The sequence below is a fragment of the Puma concolor genome, chromosome D1, assembly GCF_028749965.1.
Source record: "Puma concolor isolate L17-30 chromosome D1, mPumCon1.1.hap2, whole genome shotgun sequence".
Lineage (NCBI taxonomy): Eukaryota > Metazoa > Chordata > Mammalia > Carnivora > Felidae > Puma > Puma concolor.
Window position 1 is genome coordinate 93,881,630 of NC_141676.1, and position 21,378 is coordinate 93,903,007.

General features: G+C 50.1%; 2 protein-coding genes across 6 annotated transcripts in view; one reads left to right on the forward strand and one right to left on the reverse strand.

Annotated features, from left to right (window-relative positions):
* Positions 1–9,188, forward strand: part of CDON (cell adhesion associated, oncogene regulated) — a 101,894-nt gene extending 92,706 nt beyond the window's left edge. For all 5 annotated transcript variants that reach the window (XM_086678738.1, XM_086678734.1, XM_086678736.1 and 2 more), the window contains exons 19-20: positions 3,163–3,437; positions 5,321–9,188. In XM_086678738.1, the coding sequence (XP_086534864.1) occupies positions 3,163–3,437; positions 5,321–5,484 (439 nt within the window). In that variant the 3' untranslated portion in view covers positions 5,485–9,188. The remainder of the gene's footprint in view (positions 1–3,162; positions 3,438–5,320) is intronic.
* Positions 9,189–9,967: 779 nt separating this feature from the next.
* VSIG10L2 (V-set and immunoglobulin domain containing 10 like 2) lies at positions 9,968–19,822 on the reverse strand. Its single transcript, XM_086678739.1, has 12 exons — positions 19,741–19,822; positions 17,705–18,055; positions 17,158–17,433; positions 16,170–16,445; positions 15,336–15,584; positions 14,383–14,643; positions 12,726–13,016; positions 11,777–12,073; positions 11,000–11,122; positions 10,672–10,696; positions 10,487–10,539; positions 9,968–10,341 (listed from the first exon to the last, which is right to left on the reverse strand). Exons 1-12 carry the CDS (start codon positions 19,820–19,822, stop codon positions 10,244–10,246), a joined length of 2,382 nt encoding a protein of 793 aa, XP_086534865.1. The 3' UTR covers positions 9,968–10,243.
* Positions 19,823–21,378: the final 1,556 nt, after the last annotated feature.

A 21,378-nucleotide genomic window follows, 5' to 3' on the forward strand; every position in this document is an offset into this window, starting at 1 on the left:
TACCTTCTCTCTGAAATCTCAGCCACTCAGGTGCTTGCTTGGGTAGTAGCCCTCTGCTGACTTCAACAGATTTAAAATAAAAATTTCTTGGGGCGCCTGGGTGGCTCAGTCAGTTAAGTATCCGACTTCCACTCAGGTCATGATCTCGCCGTCCATGAGTTTGAGCCCCACATTGGGCTCTGTGCTGACAGCTCAGAGCCTGGAGCCTGCTTCAGATTCAGATCTACCTTATTTATTTCTCCCTCTCTCTCTGCCCCTTTCGCATGTGCATGCGCTCTCTCTCTCTCTCTCTCTCTCTCTCTTTCTCTCAAAAATAAATAAACATTAAAAAAGTTTTAAAATAAAAATTTCTCCATCCTTTGTAGTTGTCCTTGGCAGGAGAATTGTTCTGATACAAACTAATCAGTCATAGCCAGAAACCAGCAGTTTAATTTTTTAAAAGTTATTTCCAACAAATCATGGAAACCATGTAGATTCCCCCAACTAGAGTTATTTCCAATTTGGGGAAACCAGAATCCTTCTTACTCTCTAATTCTGTAATTGTGACCTAATGTAATTTCTTCGATTATAAAACAATTGGGTCTGAACCAGTAGCAAAGAATAGACACTGGTCTCTGGCTGGTCACATGGGAAGTGCCCTGTTCTCATCAAGCACACATCTATTACCGTCTCACAGACAGTGTCTTTTATACCTTCTTGTGTAACTTACTGCATCACGCTGGAACCATTTGTTTACTTGTCCATCTCTGCTTGACTGGAAGCTGGAAATCTGCCTTATTTACCTTTATATTTTCAGTCTCTTACCACAGTGTCTGACATTTAGAAGGTGTTCAGCAAATGCTTTTAGAATAAAGGGTTCTTCTAGGTAAGGTTATTTATATAAATGGAGAATACCCGTTAAATTTTCATTAGTAGTATTTGAATTCAGAAAGGCTATTTTTGTCTGTGTTTTGGTTTTGCCTCTGACCATGCCCCACATTTTGGGTGAATACCCTACTTAACAGTCTGTATTCGATTCGACGAATTGAATATGTTCAGAGGGATTCTCAGGCTCCCTGGGTATTGGGACAGAGGAAGAGACCTGACAAAATCCAAGAAGGAAAGAGGGCGATGACATGGACATTATTAAATGGCTGTCAGGAGATTAGTGTTCACTTTTGCCAGCATCCCAGAAAAGTTTTTAAAATTCAGAGTTGAATAAAATGTAGAACGGGATAAATAAGGAATGCCATACTCTCCTGGAGTCATGATCTGTCTAGTCCAGTGGTCTGATTCTACCTCCAGCAAACTTTCTTCTTACTAGTGCTTCCTTCATTTTTTATTGGCTTAAGACATGCATGGGAACACTTAGGTTTTATTTGAATCAGGTATGTATTTCTTGCTATATATTATTAAAACTTAAAATAGAGTCCTATTAGATAATCCTGTACTCAAACTGTTCTGTACAAATGAATACCTCACATACTTGGCTTTCCATTCCAGGTGACTAGTATCCAGATTCCACTAAATTTATAGTAAGTATACTTCTCTATTTGAAATTAATGTTGGACTTACTTAAATGAAGGATCTGGTTAACTGACAGATATCTTCCTGTCTTGCAGGTTCAGATCTTTCTTCCTGCTTAGCATTTAGTATTTCCAATAACCTGAACCAACAGAGATGCTCGTAACAGTTGCATGGACTTCTTTTACTCATTTGCATATGCCCCAGAAATGTACCATCCCATGGTAAAAAAGTGGAAATCCAAAAGATTCTTATTTTTATTCCCCAACATCGCCTAGCTCCATCACACTGCCGGTCAGTTCTGTGTGTTTCCTACCTAACATGCCCAAATCAAAGCCAAATGAAATGTCTTCCTAAGACTTTTCTTACGATTATTGAAATAAAAAATATATTTCTATTATTCCAGTTTCTGTTTATGATGGAATAGCTTGATCATCTATAGGTAAGAATAGTGATGAAATCTGGACAGTTTGAAATTACTGGAGAATAGCCTGAAGCAGGCAGGAACTGAATAAATCTAAACTTGAGAGACAATGGCTGACATTTATTTGTGAATTTTTGCCGGAGGGCATTCTCCAGTCTTGGGTCAGGGACCCAAACAGAGGTGTCAGAGGATAGAGTTCAAGACCAATAGAAAACCAGCAAAAAAAAAAAAAAAAAAAAAAAAAAGGAAAATGTGATACTTAAAGGAAAAAAGTCAACAGAAACAAACCCTGAGGTGACACAGATGTCACAATGAGCAGACAGTGACTTTTGAGGCAGCTGTTATAAATAGGTTCAAGCACCTAAAGGAGGATAAAAACATTGAATTCACACTTGAGGAATTGCAGCAGAGAAATAGAAACTATAGAAAAGACCACAAGGAAATTCCAAAGCTGAAAAGTACAATTAACAGGAATGGAAAATTTACTGAATGGTGTTAACAGTGGACTGGAAACGACAGACGACAGAATCCGTGAACTAGAAGATCAATAGAAATGATCTAATCTGAAGAACCGAAAGAAAAAAAGAAAACGCGTATCTTAGGTGAGGGCGGGAATAAAAGTAAGTCAGGATTGAAGTGAATGCTCCGTGCCAATAAATTCTAGCAATCAGTTCTTCAAAGAAAAAAATTTTAAAATATACAAAACCTGGATTTCGAACATCTGATCCTCGTAGTGTCCCCCGCCCTGCAAGGGGGAAGAGGGAACATATTACCTGACTTCAAAGCCGTGTGTTTTTGTTGGCTTTCATAAGATTCGTCCTCTCACGTGGCCATAGGTTTCTTAGCTTTCTGTTCTCTTCTTCCTCTCTGTTCTCTTCCATTCCTTCCAGTGGCTAATGGCCTTTTTCTTCTGTGTGCTGTATTCAGGAACCAGTTAATTATGAAATGGAAGACAACTTCTGACAGAGGACCAAGGCAAAGGAAGCCTGTGAGATTGGTCATCCTATATGGCTTTATTCTTAAGTGGTGCAGTCTCCTGCTGTATTCCACTTTAACTGCAATTTCTGAGTTCTTGATCTTGCAAATCAGAGTGAATCATTGCGTTATTTGTAAGCACTGATCTTTCTTAATGAGAGTCTGTGATTACAAAACACCAAATGGTATTTCAACGTAAGTGTATTTTAACGATTGATCCCTGAAGGCACAATTCTGTTTCTTTTGGTTGTATTTTGTAGGTGTTTCACCAAAACCAGCAGCACTTTCAGCAGCAGCCCCCTTCCTGTGGTCCCAGTGGTAGCACCTTATCCTCACGATGGCTTGGAAATGAAGCCCCTCAGTCACATGAAGGTGCCCGTATGTCTGGCTTCCACAGCCCCCGACTGTAGCCAGTCACCTGAGGAGAGCTTCAAAGATGACACGGCACCAAGACCTGCTCAGCATACTTGCTGTCAGGACAATAGAAATGACATCGACATTGAGTGCACAGAAGATACAGCAGAGTTCAGCAGAGGTACCGGGAGCCATTAGCAATCTCAAGTTTCATGTGCAAATACTGTTCACATAATCTAAAACAATTTTCCCCTCATACGGTTGTTTTTAGAATGCACAGAATAAGCTGTTCCCAGATCTGTCTTCTATAGTTTACAAAAATACAAGAGTTCACGTAAGTCATTTGCAAGAAGAATGGAAATGGGGGGAAAGGGATCGTTTCTGCGTCTTTCCATGTTTGTGAAAATTGGAGTGCTCTATCCCACTGGTGTGTGTTGGGGGGAAAATCCCATCATAATTTCAGAGTACATAACGGGCTCACTCCTTTTCTCACACGTGTAAAATATAGTTACAGCAATTTCTCTGTCTAGTTAGACAACATATTATCTGGTAGCAGAATTGTGTATGTTAATTTAATGCATTTCCCATACATTTCCCAGGGTATAGTCAGAAACCATTCTATCCCTACCAGAAAAATAAAAGGTTCTTAGTAATGCCATCGATCCAGTCATATTTGATAGCTTAGGGACAGAATCACTGTGTGTAAAGATGCTTTTAATAATTTCAAACCATCTGTGATACAAACATAAAAATGATAAACATGTGAAAAATGTTTCCCAAGTTCCATTAAACTACGTGCTTTAAGAAAAAAGAAAGAAAAAAGAAATCTTAAGTTTCAAGCTAGTCTTCAGTTACTTAAGACCTATATGAAGGAAGTTGCTTTTTTCTGTGATCAGCTCACATATTTCTTAAATAGTAGGTGGGGTTAGTGGGTACTTCAAAAAAGTTGACGATACAGGGAATTCTGTGAAATTCTGTTATCCACATCCTTCAGCTCAGGCTGTTAATCCCATTACATTTTGGAGAATAAATCCAAATAGGCTTTGATTCAGTTTGTACCTGAACAGTAGACTTGTGGGGCAATGCATTTTGTGATCATGGGCCTCTTTTACATTTGCATTAATTCTGGAGTTGTAGCCTTTCTTCTTTCTTTCTTTCTTTCTTTCTTTCTTTCTTTCTTTCTTTCTTTCCTTTTTTCTTTCTTTCTTTCTTTCTTTCTTTCTTTCTTTCTTTCCTTTTTTCTTTCTTTCTTTCTTTCTTTCTTTCTTTCTTTCTTTCTTTCTTTCCTTTTTTCTTTCTTTCTTTCTTTCTTTCTTTCTTTCTTTCTTTCTTTCTAAATGTTTATATATTTTATTTAGTTTTGAGGTGGAGGGGATTGAGAGAGAGAGAGAGAGAGAGAGAGAGAAAATATCTCAAGCAGGCTCCACGCTATCAGTGTGGGGCCCTATGTGGGGCTCAAACCCACAAACTGTAGATCATGATCTGAGCTGAAATCAAGAGTCAGACGCTTAACTGATGGAGCCACCAGGTACCCCTGTAGCCTTTCTTTATTATTTTTTTTTTGTAGCCTTCCTTTAAAAAGAATTTTTTTTTTTGAATGTGTGTTTATTTTTGAGAGAGACCCCATGCAAGCAGGGGAGGGGCAGAGAGAGAGGGAGACACAGAATCTGAAGCAGGCTCCAGGCTCTGAGCTGTCAGCACAGAGCCCAACGTGGGGCTCAAACTCAGGAACCATGAGATCTCAGGTCACACCTGAGCCGAAGTCAGATGCTTAACCTACTGAGCCACCCAGGCGCCCCTGTAGCCTTTCTTTAAAGTGGTTATTTGCAGGGTTTTAAGGGGTTTTTGCTTTTAGCCCTCAGATGAATTGTACAACTGTCCATGAGAGCTCAGCTTTATTTTAGATCTTTGAAACCTACTTCCTCTCTCAAAGTCAAACTCAACACAACTGGCTCTACTCTCGCTCATGATTCTTTCTTTATTGATCAAAGTAGTATTTTTAGACTGTGTTGTGAGAGTCAGCTTTATGATTTCCTAATGCTCCCGAACCTTTGTGTTTTTCAGGAGACAGCTGTGTCCATTCAGAAACAGAGAACAAAATTTTAAGTTGGAATCCTCTTACTTTGCCACATGGGTCGAAGGACTGTACTGAAAAGACAGCGTGGTCTCCTCCCGGCATTCCTCTAGACAGCCCTTCAGGGGTCCTTCAGCAACCCCAAGAAACCTGAGGATGTGCACGACTGGTCATGCTCCCACTTCAAGCCAGTACCTGCACAAAACAGGCCTGGGGATGGACTGTGTGAAGGACATTCATTCAAATCAGAGAAAATCGTTATTTATTTTTTGTAGTAGTAATGTCATATGAATGTATCTTAAATGGTGTGCCCTTTTTTATTATTTATGCCTTAACAATTCCTATTCCTCCCTCCCCCTCAGTAGGAAACCTAGTTTTGCGTAGTTTTCAATCATCTGAGAGCAGTGGTATCATTCCATGTTTCCGAGAACATCAGTGACCAGAAGAGCTCCTCTTGCAAGGATCCAGCCTGTTGGCCGATACGGCTTGACAGGGAACTGATCTGGCTGTTCGAAGTTTTCAGATGGAAAGCTGGCTTTTGATACCGTGTTTATTATTATTGAGAACATTTGAAATCACCCTCACCTGTCACCTAGTGTTTATAATAGCAGGTCTCTTTTGAATTTTAGGAGTGCCTTCCACAGAAGTGATAGGGGACCTGTTGACTGTCTGCACATGGGCACAAATTATGTTCCGTTTTCTAGACACTAGTGACAAAGTGTCATGAACATGGTTTGAGGTTAAGGTCTGTGGGGTTATTGCATTTTGCAGAGAGGGAACCAGGGCCAGAGAGAAAAATGAATGTCCTCAGGTCCCACTACCTTAAAATTGGATTGGTTTATAAAATCATCACTGTGGGGCTCTTTTTGACTGTTCTGAGAGTAGGAACAACATAAGTTTAAAGTGGCGACTTGAAAAGAAAGACCCACATTGTGCTCCCGGTGTCATGCCACCCGAAAATTATTATTTTCCAGCTTCCAACATGGGCAATGCTTGGAAGACGTGAATGTCAGAAAAGATTTAATTTGGAGGGAAAGGGGTATGGTCTGAAATTTCCTGACTTTTTTCAGAATGTCGTCATTGTAAACAGGCACCTGAAGCTTCGGTTAGCAGAGCTCATAAATCACAGTTACTGCTCCCTCTGAGTGGCGAGGACATTTGCAGCTGCCTTTGGAAGGCTTTTCTTCTCCACATCTAAAAAAAAGAAACAAAAGCTCACAAAAAAACACTGCTACTATTTAATAGCTATTTTAATAGCTTTTGAGTCAAGCTTTAATGGATCACTGCTTATTTTTGGATTGTGCATCCCTTGGGGGGATAAAAAAACAAAATGATTCTCTTTATGTAGAGTCAAACAGTTTCAGCATAAATGAAAAAAGCTTCTTTCCCAAAAATTGCAGTGAAATAGACTAGAATACTATGTTAATCAACTGTTTATGTAAATGCATCAATATTCCCTTACATATGTCTATATATTTTATAAATAGAGCTGTTAGCGAAATAACGCTGTTTGAGCTGGGTCACTATGCGAGAATGTCTTCGAGTGGAATATAGTGAATATAATTTCAGGGTCCGGTATCAGGGGTGCTGTAGAATCAAATTCTGCATTCCAGATGTCCATACCTGTAGTATGCTGGATTTGTGCTTCATGTGGTGTAGATACAATTGGCTTTGGAGGGGGATATCTGCATCCCTTCTGTGATTAGCAAAGGACGGAGTCCTAGTGCACAGAATATGAAACCATGCCCTGTGTTTGCCCACCAACTCACAGCCATGCGGTCACAAAGGGAGTATGACAAAACTGGCAGTAAATGATCGTAGGCAGTCATTTTGATTCAGGAAACAGAGGTATATTAGCATGAGCCTTAGGTCATAAACTGCTTTTAAAGATTGAGTTTGAATATGGGATTTGTCCACCCGGTAGAGGAGACAACTTTTACCTTTAGGGCAAACTCATTGTGGACTGCTTTATTTATATTATTAGTAACGCTGTTTTAAGTGTTATCCCTTTTATTGTATTTTATTTATTAAAAAAATGCCTTTATATATTGAGACATAAATATAAATATAAATATATAAATATATATATATATATATATATATATACAGTTGCCTTACTGTTCAGGAGTTCTGCATTCTCCCTGACCTTGAGTTATTCTGAACTTGTATGACCTGCACAGTCAACCAGCAACCGTCCTGCCTGCTGTCGGCTTCCCCGGGAAGTCCGAGGACATAGCACAGGGTGGGAGATGGCCCTAACATTTGTGGAGTAGCTGCGGTGGACCAGGCACCGTGCTCAGTGCTGGCCTCTGCTATCTCGTTAACCCTCACAGCAAATCTGCAACATAGCCAGTCACCCACCACAGAACCTGAACTTTAGCCCAATTTATCTGGAGCCGTAATCTGGGCTCCTTCCATTTTTTTCCATACCGCTTTCCAAAAGCATGTGGTTCCCTCTTTCGATGGAACCGGTCCAGTTCTGTGTGCTCTCCTCCCCTGCCGCATGGTGCCTCCGATGCCCTGACCCCACAGCCTGAGAAGCTGTGCTCGGTCCTGCAGGGGCAGAGCTGCGTGCTCTGGCTCTTTCCAGAGTCCCTGTTTCTCCCCAGGACACCCCTCACCTCTTCCTACACACCCCCCCCCCCCCAGCCCCGCCAGGGAATGTGATCTTCCCTCGGCTTAGTGAGCATCTCACTGGTCAGGCCTCTTCATGTGCCTTCTCGTCTTAGAATTCTCTGTGGTTCTTTGTTTTAGCATCAAACTTCCCCCGCTCCTGTCGTATCGGTTCACTATCTCCTTTTTTTCCATCACGTACCGATAGTCTGGTGATGGGTGCCGTACAGGATGTAAGCGAAATTGCAATGTTTTCAGCCTTTTGAAGTGGTCTTTTAGGAAAGCATTTCTGGGTTGTGTTTATGTTGAGTGAGTCTGTGAACACCAATACGTCTGTATCAGGCCGACCATGTCCCAACGATCATTCCAGATACAGTACTGCAAAGAGCTTAATTTCAGAACTGAATTTCACCTGTGTTGCCCTTTTACAGCAATGACTTTGAGATGCATGTCTTTGTATCATATTGAAAAGTGTGTTTTTATTTTCCTTCAAGTTGTAATATTCTGTTTGGAACTGTACATATTTTAAGTGATGTAGCTTTGACAGGTTTTATCTGGTTGATACGACTTTATATTAAAAAGGGAATGCTGCTTTCCTGTAGAGTAGCACGTGAAAATGGGGATCCTGAGATACTCCCTGTTTGTATAAAGCTGCTTATAGCTTGTGATGGGGGTGGGTGGGTGTATGTCTTAATCTGAAATTCTTTGGAACCTCCATCCCTGTCCTCCCCTGAAAATCCCTGTGTGCGCCCCAGAGCCAAGCGAGTTAATCCCTCCTGTTCTGACCGAAGAGATCCAGGCCCTGAAGGAACAGGATCTAGGACAACAAGAGTTTTGTGGGGAGGCTGGGAAAATGCCTGAGCCAAAGAGCTGTGTGGAAGGAGGCAGACTGCCTGCGGGGGTTGGGGGGGAAACTCAGTATCTCTTTGGAAGGAAGACAGGAGGGAGGGAGAGGAACGCGGGGAGGAGAGTGGTCTGTGTTTACCATTAACTTGGAGCTACATCGGTGTGAACCCCTGGGTAGACAGCTCGCCTCCTCAGGGCGCAGCCCTAACAAGTCAAAGTGTCTGGGCTGTGGTGACCAGAGAGCCAGAGGGTCTTTGGCATGGGGTGGGGCCTTGTTCTGGTTTATTCCCCATGTTGAAATAAGCCTTCTTTAAACCTTAGCTCCAGTCCTGAGAGCCTTGAGAGAACTTGAAATCCCTTTTCTAATAAAGTCTAAGTCTGTGAGAACCTGAGAAGCAACTTAAGTTTCTGTCCGTCTCCTGTCTCCTTCCAGGCGCCACCTTCCTTATTCCTGGCAAGATCATCCCTTGGCTCTCTTGCTGTTTCTTCTCATCCGAGTCCCCTGCGGAGGCAGCTCTGACTCCTGACTCTTGTAGCCCAGTTGAACAAGCATTCGTTTGTGTTTCCCCCAGATTTCAGACACACGCACACGCACGCTGGAGCCAGTGAGTCATGCTGGCAGCTGACAGGGTACGACTCTGGAAGGTCCCCTGTCAGCCAGCATCCCCCGGGCCTGGTGGCAAGAAGCCGCATCTGGAATACCTCTGCTCTGTCGTGTCGGCACAGACTCCCGGAGTCTAGCGACTCTGTGTCCCTGTGACCACTGCAGACTCCGCGATACTCCTGCACCAAAGGTCGGAGAGGGACAAAGACCCTGGCATTGGCACGTGGCTCCACTACCCCTCTGATTAAGCTGGTCCCATAACCGAAGTTTGCGTTCCTGGGGGAGGAATTCGAGATCTGGAAAGTAAGGAACTCCCAGAAGGGCACCTTCCTTGCTACAGTTGAATGAAGGCAGCACACACCTGCCTACAAGTCTTGCTTCCCATCTCCTAGCTTCCCGCCAGTAGGAGAACCCGGCTGAAGCTGGGGCCGGCCTCTCCCTGTGGGAGTTGCAACTGAAATAAGCCTCCGCCGGTGAGAGCATCACGTACGATTTATTTAGCAGTTTCTCGGTTCACAGGCTTCGTGCGCCAGCAGCTGGCTTGCTCGGCAGAGCGCCAGGCACCGTCCCCAGAACCATCCTCCCCGGCCCTCGGACACCCGCCTGGTCTCTTCTCCAGTTGTGGGTCTTCCTCATCCTTCCACCTCCGGGTTCCACAAGCTGGGTCAGGACTCCTCTTGGAAGCAGGTCCTCCAGAGGCATGGCAGCCTTGTCCTGGTTGTGAAGGCTGGGTGTTCAAGGGGGTGGGGCAGCTGGGGTCTTCGCTTTCTTGGCTCTAGGGCCGACTACACGGAGGGATCTTTCCACTCCCACCTGTCCCTGTGCGTATTTCCACCTAACTCTTGGGGCCTCATGGGGTTGCAGTCACAGTGATGGTGACGTTAACTGGAGCATCCGTGGCTTCTTGCACAGGCTCCACACCTGGGGTGGCGGGTGGGGGTTCAATGCCTACCAAGGACAGACACAAGCAGAGGAGACAGATGCCTCGGGGGCATCCCCGCCTGTTCGCAGGACAAGAGACTGAGCCTCATGCATGAAACTCAGGACTGCTGTCCTTACACATGAGTGGTCCTTGGGACAGAAGCATGCTTACCTGCCTGTTCCTCAAGGCCTTCCCTCGACTCCCTGTATTGATGACTTTGCTCCCTGAGTGTGAAGTGCGAGAGTGAAGTCAGTGACAGCCTCGGTTCCCCAGCCTTCCTTTACAATTAGAGGAAAATCCCGACACACAACCGCCCCCTGCCGCCCCGCCCAGAAGGACGAGGGTTCCACACTCACATGGGAACAAGCAACCGACCAAGGCCTGTAGGAAGAAAAGAAAAGAAGAAGGGGTGTTAACTTGAGCAATCCACCACAGGTCCTTGGAGAGTAGCCCTCCCTTCCTTCGTAGGCCCTGTATTAGAGACTCGGGAGCATAGATGGGGATGGCCTCAGATGGCTGGGGTTGGGGGTTGGAGCCCGGATGAACCGCTAGCATTGAGGAGAAGTTACAGTTAAGGAAGAGCCTAGACTCTTTGCCCAGGGGAAGTCTGCGTCTCTCCTTGGATAGGTCTAGACCTGGCCACCTATGGACTCAAGCAACCCCGCCCTTCAGCTTTCCACTCACAGGGGACGGTCCCCGGGTGCCGGGCAGCATACTGGAACACCAGTAGAGAGGCCACCGTTGCCACCACCACTCCTGTGCCCGCTGCACCCAGCACTGCTGGATAGGCGCTGAAGGGTGGATCCGCTGGGAGGGGAGAGCGCTGGTTACATGGCTTTGGTGCCACTACTGAAACGTGACAATGGCTTAGGGGGCGGCATGCAGGCAATGCCCTGCGGTGAGCAATCAAGAGCAAGACTTGACCCAGAGAATCTGTGAGTCAGGACTTTCCCAAGGAAAGAGGTGCTCTGCCTGCTTTCGAGTCCCCAGCCAAGTCCCCCATTTGTGGCACTGAAGGCCACAGGCCAGTTATCTTGGAGCTTGGGGCCGAAGGGAAGGACACCAGGAAAAAAGGGAGTTTCCGGGAGGGAGACAGAGCAGCAGGAAGCTGAGAGCCCACTTGTGCCCCGGGAGGTGAGACTGAGGCACAGAGTTGGGCCCCTACCCTTCTGGAATCACCGGCATCCTGTGCCTCCCCCTTCCCTATTTCTCTGGATTCAAGCTGAACTGTGGCTCCTACCCCTAGGCCCGGGGCCTCCGGAGCCTCCCAGGGAGGGACGGGAAAGACGGCCGTGACTACCGCAGGGGAGGGTGGAGAAGAGGAAAGAGACCAGGAGACAGGACTTCAAGTGGGAGGGAGGCGGAGGAAAGGAGCAGGGGAGGCCCCGTGAGGAGGAAAATGAAGCGGGGCTCGGTTTGGTGGAGAAAAGGTGAGTCCCTCCATGGCCCTAGCCCCGGCACCTGGTATCTTCACCTCAGAGGGATGTCCAGCCGTGTGGTGATTCAGAGCCAGGACGCGGAAGGCATAACGGACACCTGGGTCCAAGCCCCCCAGCCTCCGGCCCCTGCTCTCTGGCTCAATGTCACTGGCTGCTGTCTCCCAAGCCCCAGCTCCTGGGCTCGGGACACTGGCCCTCCGCTGCACCAGGAAGCCCGTCAGGTTCCCAGGACCTCGGACGGCCCACTGCAGCTGCACCTCCCTCCGGTGTCTCCCGTACGTCAGGCGGCTGATGGTGACGTTGGGAGGAGCTGGGTATCCTGGGGGTGAGGGCGGGGACACATACGGCACCTGCACACCTATAACCACATATGTCGGTGTGCTTGCGCCCCCAAATTGATTCCAATGTTGTTGAGAGAGAGCCAGGAGTGCGGCACCACACTGAGGTCTGTAGACCTGATCAGTCCTGTGTAGTTTCAGTCTATGGTGCCCTAGTGTCGTCACCTACAAACTGAGGACGTTATTCTGACCGCATGGAGTGCTGCTGGCCTTTATTCAAGAGTGCATCAGGTTCATCAGGTTCACGTTCAACATCAGCCCGTCTGGGTTTGCGCTTTTGAGGGCCTGTCTGTGCCTGAGGAGTTAACGGGTCTAAATTTTGGAGCCAAGGGGGCACCTGGGTGGCTCAGTCGGTTGGGCATCCGACGTCGGCTCAGGTCAGGATCTCGCGATTCGTGAGTTCAAGCCCCACGTCAGGCTCTGTGCTGACAGCTCAGAGCCTAGAGCCTCCTTCAGATTCTGTCTCCCTCTCTTTCTGCCCCTCCCCCCCCTCTCTAAAAAATGAACATTAAAAAAATTTTTTTTGTGTTTAATTTTGGAGCAGAGGATTCCTGTGTCTTTCCACCTGCAGGGTTACGGCTAGAGGTTTCCCCATGCCCCTCGCCACGAAAACACCCACTACCCCTCACTCACTCAGGACCTCCAACAGGACGCTCCGACTGCTGTTCCCTAAGGCGTTGCGAGCCACGCACTGGTAGGCGCCCCTGTGGCGTGCTGGGTCAGCCTCCCGGATGCTAAGGTGGAGCTGGGCCCCCTCAGGGTGCAGCATGAATCCAGAAGGGCCAGCTTCCACTTGCTGTCGCTGGGGTCCCAGCCAGAGGAGCTGGACAGGTGGCGTGCCCCCCAGGAGGGCACACCCCAACCAGGCCTCTCCCCCTTCCAGCACGGACACCTGGGGCTTAGCCACTGCCACCTGTGGGGCTTCTGCAGGGACAGAGAGGGTAAGGCTGGAAGGCGTCCCCCGTGCCTGGGCTAGTGGGAAGGCTTGGGGGTAGTCCAGCAGTGGAGGGGATAGGGAGGGGAAACAGAGGAGAGACGGGGCCAGTGGAGTTGGTAGTGAAGCTTGTCTTGGGCCAGTCTGCTGCTTCTTCCAGGATCCCTTCCAGAGTCCTACCACAATCTGGTTCCAGATTTCTTGACAATAGCAGTGTGCCTTCAGGCCCCAACTCTAGTCTCAGCTCCTATAGGTGGGGCCCCCCTGCCTTATTCACCCCTGTGTTAACCAGCTCCCTCCTAGTACCTGGCATGGGACCTCCTAATACCTCCCTAAATAGCCCACCAGCTCCCACCCCCAGGGCATTGGGCTGGGCCCAGAGCAGATGCTTTTTCTGGACTGAGTCCTAAAGACCCAGAGTTTCAGGTGTCAGTGAATCTCCCAGGATAGAATTTCCAACCCCAAGACTGAGTAATAAGGGAGGGAAATATTCCCAGATGAGGGCCTTCTGAGAGCCCAGGGAGGCTGTCACCAAACCCCTGGAGACCAAGATGTAAATCATTTTGTGCGAACTGCTATATGTGACTGTGTGTTTTCTCACATTTTTCACTTCAGTATTTAACTCTTTTTCGCGGAGTTGGCAATAAAAAGGACTGGCAGGGCCAGATGAGGACAGAGAAGGAAACCAGACCAAAACAAATAGAAGCAGTGAGAGAGGAAGAGAGAGACCTCTGACACCTGAAACACTAATGCAAGGCAGGAATATAATCAGGCACCTCTCATGCAAATTGATGCAAATGAGGGAGGCAGAATCCCTCAGGCAAATGAAGGAGACAGACTCCCTCATGCAAATTGATGCAAATGAGGGAGACAGAATTCCCTCACCGGCTAGACAGGGTGCTGCCCAATAGCGGTAGCCCCTGGTCACACGGGACTGTTGCACACTTGAAAGGGGGCCAGACCACACTGAGATGGATTGTAAGTAAATACACTGGATTTTGAGGACGGTAGAATAAGATACCTCATTCATAATTGTTTATTATTAAACATCGAAGTAATAATATGTTGGATACATTGAGTTCCATAAAATGTTTCTCTTATTTCTTTGTACTTTTTTTAAATGTAAAATTTTAAATTATATATACGGCTCACCTATTTTTATTGGGCAACACAGACCCAGAACAAACCCCCTGACTTTATGGATCGAAACAACTTGAGTTCTGGGAGGTGAGGTGACTCAGTCTCCTGACTCACTTTGCATCCAGCGCAGACACCCCCACCAGAGGCCCTCATCACAATTCCAAAGGGCTGCTCTCCCACCTCAGCCCCAGAACCAAGCCACCAGCCCCTACTCACCCAGCAGGAGCCGGCAGTGAGGGTCAGGGACCCTGAGTGGGTGACTGCCCCTGCAGGTGAACTCTCGGCCAGCCAGATCGTCCTGGGTATGCAGGAGGTGGATGGCCAGTGAGGGGCTAGTGGTGCCCAGGGGTTGCTGCTGTCCATCCAGCCAGCTCAGCATGGCACGGGGCTCGCCTCCAGGCCACTCACAGCTCAGCATGATGAACTGGTCTCCAACTGTGGCTGTGGTCCAGCAGATGGGGCTCCGGAGGGGTTCCCCTGGATAGGGAATAATGGCTCAGCCTGGCCCTACAGGAGGAGGAAGGGCTTGGTAGGCCTACTCCACCCCACCCCTCCTTCCTTCATTTATTGCTCACTCACTCATTCCTCCATTGACTCAGTAACTCGTTCATCCATTCATCATTATTGAGAGCTGGCCATGTACCAGAGAAATAGTGAGAACAGACACCAAGCAAACAATGACAATATAATTTGATGAATGCTAGAGTACAGGTAGAAAGACAAACTTTGTGGGGCTTTAGGGAGAAGCACTTTGAAGATAGGATGGCATCTGAACTTGGTCTTGGGGGGTGGGTAAAAATCTCCAAAGCGGAGAGAAAGCTAAAGGCACATTTCAAGGCCAACATGCAATAGGGCAGTAGAAGTATAGTGTAAGGTCAATGACAGCCTGCTGACCCTGGAGGCTGGGAGACAGGAAGGCGTCACAGGGCTCCAAGCCCAAACTGCGGAGGACAGGGCAGTGTGGCTGGACGCCCGGCTGGAGTGGAGAGGAGGTTGGAAGCGAGAGTCAGAGCTGAGTGCTGCCCACCTCCTTGCTACATGGCAAGTCTTGGAGTTTGAGATCTGGAGCCGCATCCCATGTCCCAGGGCTCCATTAAGGCTCTCCCCTGGCTCCCACCCACGCCTCTGCCTGGAACATCCGAGCCCTGCTGTGTCCTATGTCCACTCACACAGCGTGATCCTGCAGAGGGCGGGCAGCGCCAGGGCTGGGTGCTCGCCGGCACAGGTGAAAACGCCGCCGTTAGGGAGCTGGGTGGTGCCACGACTCCAGGTGATATTGCTGAGAGCAGCAGGGCCAGTTCCCCGGGGCCCTTCCCACCGCAGCCGGGCAGCTGGGAGCCCCCCCTGCCAGGCGCAGACCAAGGTCACAGCCCCAAGGGTGGGAAGCGCAGAACAGGAGGGCTGCCCCTCAGGGGGATCTGGGCAGAGAAGTGGGTGAGGATGGGGCTGGACAGACTCCGCTGCCAGGGCACCGTGGCCCCCGGGCCCAGTTTAGAGGCCCGGAGGCCACAGGGTCAAGGGTAGGAGAAGGAGCGAGAAGTGGGTGGGAGGGAAACGACTCGATCTCTCTGAGGGGCTGGAGAGCAAAGAGCTGAGCTCTCAGGTCAGGGGCAGGAGCTGACGGGGTGAGCGGGAGTTCAGAGCCCCTGAGGAATCCCAGAGGCCCGTGGAAGCCCCCAGCGGGGAAGTTTCCCCATTGCCTCTTCTTTGCCACTAGGTGCTTTGCCTCACGGTCATTTCTCTACCCTTCTCTGTGCCTCAGTTCAGTCCCCAAGGCTGTGGGAAGAATCACTTGGGGATGAGGTCGACATAGGGTCAGGGGCTTCCTCTCTCCCTGTCCCTTCCCACAGCTTTCTCAGCCTGTCCCCCTGCTCTCCACCTCCTGACTCCCACACCTCCCTCCCCTACAACGTCTACACCGCTTTCCACAGGGCGCCTGGAGTCTGCCAGAACACAGGGCTGTGGTGGTCCTGGCTTTGAGTGGCCCCTTCCCCCACACTCACAGTAGATGGTGAGCCTGACGGTGGTCTGGCTGTGGGTGTCCAGGCGGCTGTTGTGGGCCAGGCAGGTATACAGGCCTGTGTGGGCACGGCTGGCGCTGGCGATGGTGTAGGCGGGCCCCACTTGGACCTGAGTGCGGTCGCGGAGCCACACGTAGTGACAAGGGGGGTTGGATGCAGCCCGGCAGCTCAGGGTCACCTCTTCCCCCTCGCCGGCCCAGAAACCCTCCTCAGTCAAGCCCAGTGGCTCCACCGTGATCACAGGATTGTCTGGACCATCTGGGGGGCAAGGAAGACGCGTCACATCTCTCCAGTCTTCATTCCCTGACTCACTCATGTAATCGTCACCGAACTCACCAAAAAGCTCTTACTATGGACCTACTATGTCAACCACTGGGCTAGGCCCCCGAGGAGCTCAGAGTCTGCGGGCCATAGGCACCGTCCAGTGTAGGTGTTCAGGGTCCGTGGAGGCAATCACCCTAGGCTGTGGGAGGCTTCCCTGAGGGACTGAGTTTGGGGTACGACAAGAGTTGGCTAGGCAGGAGGGGGGTGCCAACCTTCCCAGTTTGCCCAGGATGGAGGGGCTTCTTGGGACTGGGACCGTTGGCCTTTGACTTGGTCCAACTTGGACCAATTTGGACCAACTTGCTGCCCTCTCTCCCTATTGTGTCCCTCCTCCCTGTTTCCTCAGGGCTCAGTTGGTCCCGAGAGACCTTCAGGTTCAGCCCAGAGGCAGGCTCTGTGGGCCATCCCCTTTACCGTAAATATGCGTAAAATTGTGACTCTGAACGTACGCCCATTTTCCTGGGAAGGGGGGCCCATGAGCTTGAAAAGGTTAAAACCCCTGTCCTAGACCTGTATTTTGTACCAGCGGGCCCAGTGCCCTGATGTTCTTGCCTCCTGGCCCTCCTGATGGCCCTGAGGTGTGGCAGGAGGCAGAGTGCAGAGTGCAGACCAGGTGCCCCCCCCTCCCCCCACCGATCTGACTCACAGACGACATCGAGGAAGTTTCCATCACTGCTCAGCCGGTTGACGGCGTTGCGGGCACTGCACGCGTACCAGCCCAGGTGCGTCCTGTTGACTGGGTCCAGCTGAAGCAGTTGCCCTGTGACCTCCACCAGGTCCTCCTCAGGGCCTCGAGGTGCCTGATGTCTCCAGGCAAAAGTCACAGGCTCTGTGCCCTCCCGTACTGCACATGTGGCCACCACGGAGGTCCCCTCCACTGGGGATGGGTCACTCAGTCTCACCTGAGGCTTTGATACGGGCACTGGCCAGGGGAAGGAGAGGCCTTGTGTTTGTTATCACAGACCCAGGCCATGCCTGGCTGTGTCTCACGGCTCAGCACTTGCTGGCTGGGGGTTGGCCTGCCCATGGGGCCCTGACCATCCCTTTCCTAGGACCCCAGGTTTTCTCGCCCCCCCCGGAGGCAAGGACCAGTGGAACCTGGGCCCGCCCCAATGCAATGAGAAGCAGATGCAAATAGAGGCTAAAAAGCATGCAGAGCAACCCAGGTCACCCGTCCCAGCTAGACTCCTCACCCAGCACGGCCAGAGTGAGGTAGGAGTAGGTGGTGTGGAGCTGGCCACCGGCCGCGTGCAGGGCCTGGCACAGGAAGTGGCCACGGGCGCCCTCCTGCAGCTCCTGAAGCACCAGGCTGCTGTTCCAAAGACTCACGGCCCCCAGCGCGGAGGCCCCGGCCTCCACCTTGGACTCTGCTCCATTGGTGACAGCCACAGGTCGGGGAATCAGCGAGCCCAGGGGAGTGAAGCTCCAGAAGACCACCAGGGGGGCGGGCCCAGAGCCACAGGCCAGCTCCACAGAGCCGCCCCGCACTCCTTGAATGGCTGTGGCCTCCTCGTCAGGGGCTCTGCGTGTCAAGTGGGGCTGCCCTACGGACAGAGTGGGAATTCAGGACATCTGGGCTGTGCTGGGCTCTCCTTCCTCCCCTCCTCGGGCCCTTCCTCCTTCTCCTCCTTGGAGTTAGTGGGGAAGTGACAGTGTCTGAGGGAGCTTTGGAGTTTCCTGTCTGGTCGTGCCAGAGCAGGCAGCCTGGGGGAGTCCTTGCCTGAGATCAGGGAACAGACTGGAGCTGAGGTTCCCATCCCCAGGTGCCGGCAGACCACTGTGGAAGACTGATAAAAATACATATTCCTGGGCCTCATCTCAGACCACCCACTCAGAATCCCCAGGCATCAGGGCCCAGGAATCTGTATTTTTAACAAACATCTAGAAGTCAGTCTGATGATCAGCCCGAGATGGGAGATCTACACGGCCACTGGTAATCGAGGCTGTGGGGGTCTCTGTGTAAAGATGCCAGGGGGATTCCAGACCCACTACGGCAAAGGGAAGATGACCCCAGCCTGCCATCAGCCCATCCAGCACGTATGCATCAACTGCTAATTACAGAGTACCTGCTCTGTACCAGGCACCAGGGTTACAAGGACAGATGAGCCGCCCCAACCCGGTTCTCATGGATCTTTCTGTCTATCGGGGAGTCTGACATTAAACAGCCATCACAGAGTAAGGCTGTCAACAGGTGTTTTTTTTCTGCTCAGGACCTAGTACAGAGCCCCAGCATCTGCCTGAGGACCATGTTCTCCTGTCTCCTGTGGCCAAATAATGATACTGTGCTGGGCTTTGGCACATGTGGATGATGATAGCACCTCAGAAGACAAGCAAGGAAGGCACAGAATATCTGCTGACCTTGACTGTAACGATAATAGCATCCCCTGAGACTCTGAAGCACAAAATCACGGTCTAAAAACACATGGCAGGTGGTAGAGCTGGGATTGGAGCCTGGCTCCCAATCTCAGACTCTTTCCACAGCTGCCAACTTCTCCAGCCAGAAGAGAAGACAGGCACGGAGCTGGAGGGAAGGGATCAAGGGCCAAATTCTGCTCTTCACTTGAGCAAGAAGCAAAACAACCCAGAAACTGGTTCTTCCCAACCCTGTGGACACTGCTGTGGCCCCAGCTACCAGCGTCTCTCACCTAGCCTATCTCCAGATGCTCTCAGCTCCCAGGAAACCATCTGTCTTGAAGGGAATGTTTGGGGGGGGGGGTGTGTGCCTGGGTGGCTCAGTTAGTTAAGCGTCTGGCTCAGGTCACGGTCTCGTGGTCTGTGAGTTCGAGACTCGCATCTGGCTCTCTGCTGACAGCTCAGAGCCTGGAGCCTGCTTTGGATCCTGTGACTCCCCCTCTCTCTGCCCCTCCCAGCTCATGATCTATCTCTCTCAAAAATAAACAAACATTTAAAAAATTAAAAAATAAAGTGGGGGGCGGGGGGAACATTTGGAAGCCCAGATCTGACCATGTCGGTCCATGCTTACAACCCGACAGTGGCCCTCAGGATAACCCCAGGCTTCTGAAGGTGTTCCGGCCCTGCCTCCCCCACTCCTGGCACATAGCGGTCGCTCAGGGAGAGCTGGTTAAGGCCTAGCAGATGAACAAAGTGGATGGACTTGGCAGAATGGCCACAAAAGTGTAAAAGGGAGATCCCAAAGAGGAAAAGGAAGAAGTAATAGGATGTGAGGGGCGAATGGGCCCCCGTGAGGGGTGGTCTGAGTATCACTCACCCGAGGCCCCTCGATGCAGAAGGCAGAGGGGTGTCAGCAGCAGGAGACTGAGTGGTTTGTGCAGAGCCCTCTGACGCACCATGGTCTCATCTCCCTGGGTGGCTGTCCATGTGGGGCTCCTGCCTGACTCTCGGGAGCTCTCTCTCCAGAGCAAAGCCCAGCCCTGGAAAGATTGGGGGTCTGGCTCGGGTGGCCAACCTCAGCCTTCCGACACCACCATCCCGCTCTCCTGTTACCCTCACTGTCCCAATGACAAGTGAATTATTTACCAGATGATTCACTCCATCCATAATGCAGAGATGGGAGGGCAAGACCTAGCTGGGGCACATACCTCGGGGACAGCCCTGAGCTCCCCTGGCATTTCCATTTCAATGAGAGTATAACGTTAGAGAGTCGCTGAGCATAAAGTTGAAAACAGCCCAACCACATCAAGTGCAAGCACCTGCCCGGCACAAGCCCCCCATATGCAGCCCTCCGGACCTCAGGGACAAGGACATCAAAACACGTCATTGAATGCTTTTTGTCCCCCCTTGTGTTTTCCTCCTGTTTTGTTGGGAGAAGCTGGTAGAGGGCTGGAAGGAGCTCAGGAGTCCAACACAACGCCAGAGTTCGGGTTTGACTGTTGAGCTATGACACTTCTGGAAATTTCTGAACCTCTCTGAGCTTTAGTTTCTTCGCAGATAAAGTGGGATAATACCTTTTTTCTAAGGCTATTGTGAATATCAGATAAAAACCTTATATTCGCATATGGGGGGGCTTCTCGGGTGCTAGTAAATTCCTATTTCTTGACTTGAGTGGGGGTTACAATTGATCAAACTATCCACGTACACAAGCACGCAAATACTTGGGTCAGGCGCCCAGCGTGTAGTTGGTGCTTCCTTCACGCTCCCAGCTGGATCTGATCTATGAAGCATGGACCGGCTTTCCTGTTGCATAGCAGTCTCTGCCAGACAGCCTGACATGAGGTCAGTTTTCGGTCTTCTGGTGCAGGGTGAGGGATAGGGTGAGATTCCCGGACCCCAGTGGGATGGGGTATCTGGTGTCAGGTTCATCAGGGCTCGGCTGGGACAGAAGCCGTCAGAGCTGAGTGCCCCACAGGCTCCTCCTGGGCTCCGAGGTGCTCACCGGGGCACTCTCGGCTTCTCACTTGCCCCAGGCTAGTGGACAGACCCCTGTCCCACTTTCATTCAGTCATGGCCAAGGTCCTTCCACGCCCTCCTTTGGGTCATGAGCCTCTATTCCCTCCTAACTGGGCTTTGAACAGAATGACGGAGGGTCCCTGGGAGTCGGGCTCCCACAAAGCAGGGATGGCATGTTTTCCTGACACTACTGACCAGTCCGTATGGCTCACTCCTCTTGACCACCCCCCCACCCCAAACTGGGAATATCTTAATGTTCCTTTGGGAGCAAAAGAAATTCTTTGGGATCTGGCATTGCTGTCCGCCTCAAGATGGCCACAGGCCCTGTCTTTAGAGAAAACATGAGCATCCAGGCAGAATGAGTCAGGAAACCTTAAAGGATATTTGATCTTGCAGCAAGAATTTGTGCTGGCCTTGAAGTTAGCCAGAAGTTCCTCTTCTGCGTGTGGAATTGGCCCCTGCGGCCAGCCTTTTCTCACCCAGAGCCATCAAGATCACA